The following is a 5,001-nucleotide window of genomic DNA, read 5'->3' on the forward strand; positions in this document are numbered from 1 at the left end:
TGGATGGATGGATGGATGGTTTAAGCTTGAGTTCAACCTTCTCTAAATCTGAGCTTGACTTGAACGTGACAGGACTCGACACCACTGATCGAACCTTCAGCAACTTCCAAGTAATGTGGACACCAAATACACATTTCAGTGAAGCGGACACAATAAAAATCCAGGAAAGTTGGCTCAGATAATGATTCCTTGGTACTTCAGATGACTAATGACTGTTTTTTGGCAAAGTGAGACAATAGGACTACATATTTTATATGTGTGTGTATCACCTCTGATTGTCATCTTCCGAAAAAACCTCCACACAATATTATCTTTTAATTAGCTCTTAACCACAGCACCAGTCCAACACTCTTCCATTTACTGAGGAGATAACTAGAGAGGCAATCAGGCGGACGAGTCAAACCGCTGCTGTTAATTACCCACATGCAAATAATGAGACAGAGCCTCTTATTAGCTTCCACAATCCAAAGCTTCCCCACACTCCACTGCTTTGACAGCTCCCCACGGCCTACTAAAAGAGATCTGCTTTTTAACAGGGGAGAGGAAGCTTACGGCTTAACTGTATTTCTTAAGCACCTGCAGCAACTGCTCAGCCTGGGTGTGCTTGTGTTGGTGGGAGGCAAGCGAACACGCACACGCTCTCAGCACTTTTTAATCAAACAAGTTGTGAGGAAACTCAAAAGGGAAAACATTTCAGGGGTTTGGTGCCATTACACATTAACAGTAAGATACAGGAAGGGAGCGGGCTAGTTTTTGTTTTACCCACAAAACCGGGGACATCGTGAACCCTGATCACTGCTGTTTAGTAGCCAATAAACAGTAAATGTGACGACTGAAACAGAGTTCAGCAGAGTTTCTAATGATTTACAGAGACAACTGAAATATTAAGCTGTAAATGTGAGGTTTCCATTCAAACACTGCATATCATTACATCCTATATTTTACAGTACAAAGTGATCTTATGCTGAAATCGTGATGTAACCGATGAAGGGAATAACATGTGGAACATAAACGCACCAGCTTGAAAATGAGAGGCAGGCAGACTAAACTGGAGGCAAAAGAGGGAGATGCACAGATGGAAAGAGAGAAAATGAAAGTCAGCTGATGCACCATTTGTATCTTTCAGCACAGATCTTTAGCTTACATCAACCAAGTGTTCCATCTCTCTTGGATGCAGCATTTGACTGGTCACTGACCCACCACAATGCCACCAAGCTGCCCACCCTGACCTGCTCTGTCCACTGTGGTCTGTGTCCAAGCTGCCCATCCACTCAAACAGCTCTTCTCTTGTCAGTTTGGGTTCAGAACTGATGCCATTTGGGCTGTAAAGCCCTGTGAGACATATTTGATAGTGTTTTATATCAATGAATGCAATTTGACGAGAATAGTCTTGTAAAACTAAACCAGTGACAGCAACATGGCTGGATTCTCCACTGTCAGTCCTCCATTTCACCAATGTAAGTAATTGTACGTCAGTGATGTGTGTTGATCTGTGTTGGTTGCATCTTTAAAAGTCTTGTAGACAGTGAGTGGATTGAACTGTTTAGCTCCGTTATATTCGCTGAAAAAAATACCAGTGATGTTACACATGAATAAATCAAATCTGCTTTAAGACATCGGTCACACATTTGTGAAACAACAGATTAAGTGCAAATTTTGCTTAAAGTTTGCCAATAGATGTTTTAATCTTGTGACTGAAATCCTTCAATAGCCTAATTGGTTATGGAAAATACACACATCACATGTCATTTGTTCTAACACCATGGATGTATATAATGATATCTTCTGGAAATGTTTGCTGGAAAGTGATATGATACTGCATAAATAAGCCCAAAGGAATGCTTGTTTTGGGCTAATCCAGAAAACTAATATACAATAAATATAATAATATACATACACACCCAGTGACATCTGTATAATCAGTGTGGCAATAATGCTAACTGAAAAAATACTGACCAGCTAACAAGGACAACAAACAACATAATGACGGTAGACAGCGTTCTGTTGCTCAACTGTACAACCAGTTCATCAGAAGTCATCTACAAACCACCCAGAACAAACTCAACATGTGTCAACATTCACCTAAGATGCTTCATCTTTTCGACTGACTTACAGGCAGCACGTTACATAAGTCGTCCAACCAGGACGCTTAAAGAAAAATACATGGAAAGCATGAACATGAGTGACTGGGCGAGCAGGTGTGCAGGCTCTGGGAGGATTTAACAGCATTAGCAGGGATACCTGTCTGAGTTTGAGGTAGAACATCTCACTGAAGGTCTTGCGGCTGAAGTACCAGAAGCGTTCGTTTGATGGATAGACCCTGACGAGAGTTTCCAACAGGAAGCGAACTGGCTCCACCACTTCGGTCACCACCAGGTCCACTGCCACCGTCATGTAGACCTGCTTGTCTAGAGCGAAACAAGAAATAGGCACGGTTACTGTGGAGGTAGTATGCAAGGCCCTTGGTTTCTTTTCTTTTTACCTGATATGACTCAATCTATGCAAAAGAAAGCTCTTAAATTAGTGACTAAAATACATTCATATTTGAAACGTCAGTGTTAGAAACAAACGGTGAGCAGCTCGAGGTGCATCGCAGCTTTAGAGGCTTTTATAGTCCAACCAGGTGATGAAGTGTCCGGTAGTCAAAAACTGGTAAAAATCTCATCTGGTGCTCTTTTATTTATCATCATCATGTGTTTGTCTTTTATTTTCTAATTACTCAGAGCAACCTCACAATACATTTAGAAATCCAAGAAGAAGTGATAAAATTCCCACCACGAGGATGTCGCGCCCCCTAGTGGACTCCCCAACAGACAGTCTATAAAAGTGTCTATTAGCTAAAAAGCTTATGCTGCGACATGAACCCCAAGGCTGGAAAAAAAACAAAACATATTTCTAATAGTACAGCAAATGGTTTAGTTCATACAACAAGACATTCATAAAGAAAAACACGAGTCTTAAACTAGCAGCAGTCTGATTACAAAGGAGGAACTAACACACAACTAAAATAGAAAGTGTGGCTCAGGAAGTTATTTCACAGTAGGAAGGTTTCATTATTATAGTCATCTCATGGAGGGACATAAAATAAACTCCACCCACTGTTTCCTGACAGCTCGCCAAAGACAGTTTACCTGCAGAAGACAACTAACCTGACTACTGTTACACTTCAGACATTTCCACATCACAACACAATGCATGATAATATGAGAAATAATCACATCGCTTCTAATTAACTTTTCAATAATCCTGCTGTAAAAGAAAAAAGAAAAAACATTTGAAACGCACGACTACAGGCCTAGGTTAAAACCTCTGACTTCTGTGTGTGTGTGTGTGTGTGTGTGTGTGTGTGTGTGTGCGTGTGTGTGTGTGTGTGTGTGTGTGTGTGTGTTTTGAAGCTAGTTGTGCTCCACACTGCCCGACTTCCATGAGGTGGACTGCTCAGACAGAGCTGCCATCCACCTTCCAGTCAAACTCTGTGACCCTTTGAGTCAGCAAGTTGCCACATCGTCTATTTTGTCAGCTTTAATGGATTCAGAGAGGCAAGTTCTCAGCCTGGGGACACTCGCTCTACTACTTTGTGGGATTCATTGTGGGGAAAACGTAAACGATTTTATTTTTAAGACAGTAAAATGAGCGTGACGATAAATCAACTTCCTCAGCAAATATGTTTTCAGGAACATTTAGTTTAATGTTTTTGTTAAAATCAGGGTCCAGACATAAAGATTTTTCTAAACACGTACGACAAAAACCAATAAAGCCTGCCTCTTTCTGTAACTTTGTACTTACTACCTTATAACTTGTTTATAACTACATTTAGAAGGAATAAATCAAACGTACATTATGAGCACAAATCTGCAATTTTCCCAACATTAAAAACTCACTGAAGATAATCAGACAAACTGTGTCCTGATCATCAGGCAAAATCAATAAGCCAGTAAAAACTGCACAGGTACAGGAAAAGTGAATCTCCTCCAAATCCCGTCTCTTCTAGGTGTCCAAAGCTCTGTTACGCCTGCTACTCGACGCAAATTGTTCACACCTTCTTGTGTAAAACATGCCAAGCTTTGACAAGCTACGGGTCACAAGGCCAGGTGCGAGACTATACGTTATGTCAGGGGATAGATGAAGGCAATTATCACATCCCGGCTTCAGTTGGCCTACAAACGCTGCATAATTCCCACATGTGGCCTTGAGCAGCCTGATGTCACATTGACAATAATGTATGGAGATAATTCCTGCCGTATCTCACGTGTGTGTGGTGTAAACTACCACCCGTGGTTTCCATGTTAGGATAAATGCAACAAAAAAAAAAACTCACAAGCAACTTTAAGGGTATTTTAGGACACGTTAGATAGAATTTGCAGGCTTTGTAACTGACAGTAGAACATAAATTTAACCTTTCAGCGTGTAAAAACTTCTCTGGATTTGTAGTTATTTACGTAGCACGTGCGTTGTAAACTATGTCAGTGACTCATTCTGACCTTTCGGTGTGTCTTCATTCAGCAGCTGGAAGGCGGCCATGTTGGGGTTCCACGTTCCTGTGATCACGTAGGCCTTCCCGTCGGAGCTCTTTCCCATCGATTCCTGCGCATGTGATAATCGATTGTTTACTTTCTCGCACTCATTTTCTGTTTAACTGCAATAAAATGAATAAAGCGAGTGAAGTCTGGGACTAACAGTGAATGTACAACCAAAGCGGTTCCGTTAAGGTGTTTTACATGTCGGTGAGGTGGTCGTTCTCCACCGTGTTCCACAAATAAAAGGCACACACACTACTGCTCTTAGTTAGAAGTACTGTAAACTCTCCGTCACTAAATAAATGAATGAAATGGAGTTCTGCTCACCATGTCTAGCAGATGCATGTCACTGTTGCAGACTTTCTGTCCTGGACTCAGCAGCATCCCAAAACACCTCGAAGAAAGACACAGAATCAATCACAAATCAATAATGACTAATTCAGCTGCAGAGTTACACCTGCTAGGATCATATATTTTTGATTCA

At 41.2% G+C, this 5,001-nt stretch overlaps 1 protein-coding gene across 1 annotated transcript in view; it reads right to left on the minus strand.

Annotated features, from left to right (window-relative positions):
• The window catches only part of rabgap1l (RAB GTPase activating protein 1-like), a 124,114-nt gene that overhangs the window by 108,826 nt on the left and 10,287 nt on the right, over window positions 1–5,001 (minus strand). Inside the window, exons 7-9 of the mRNA XM_008293025.1 lie at window positions 4,845–4,911; window positions 4,482–4,584; window positions 2,242–2,408 (exon numbers count right to left, since the gene is read on the minus strand). Of these exons, the coding sequence (XP_008291247.1) occupies window positions 2,242–2,408; window positions 4,482–4,584; window positions 4,845–4,911 (337 nt within the window). The remainder of the gene's footprint in view (window positions 1–2,241; window positions 2,409–4,481; window positions 4,585–4,844; window positions 4,912–5,001) is intronic.

This window comes from Stegastes partitus, unplaced genomic scaffold (assembly GCF_000690725.1).
Source record: "Stegastes partitus isolate 25-593 unplaced genomic scaffold, Stegastes_partitus-1.0.2 Scaffold852, whole genome shotgun sequence".
Classification (NCBI taxonomy): Eukaryota; Metazoa; Chordata; class Actinopteri; family Pomacentridae; genus Stegastes; species Stegastes partitus.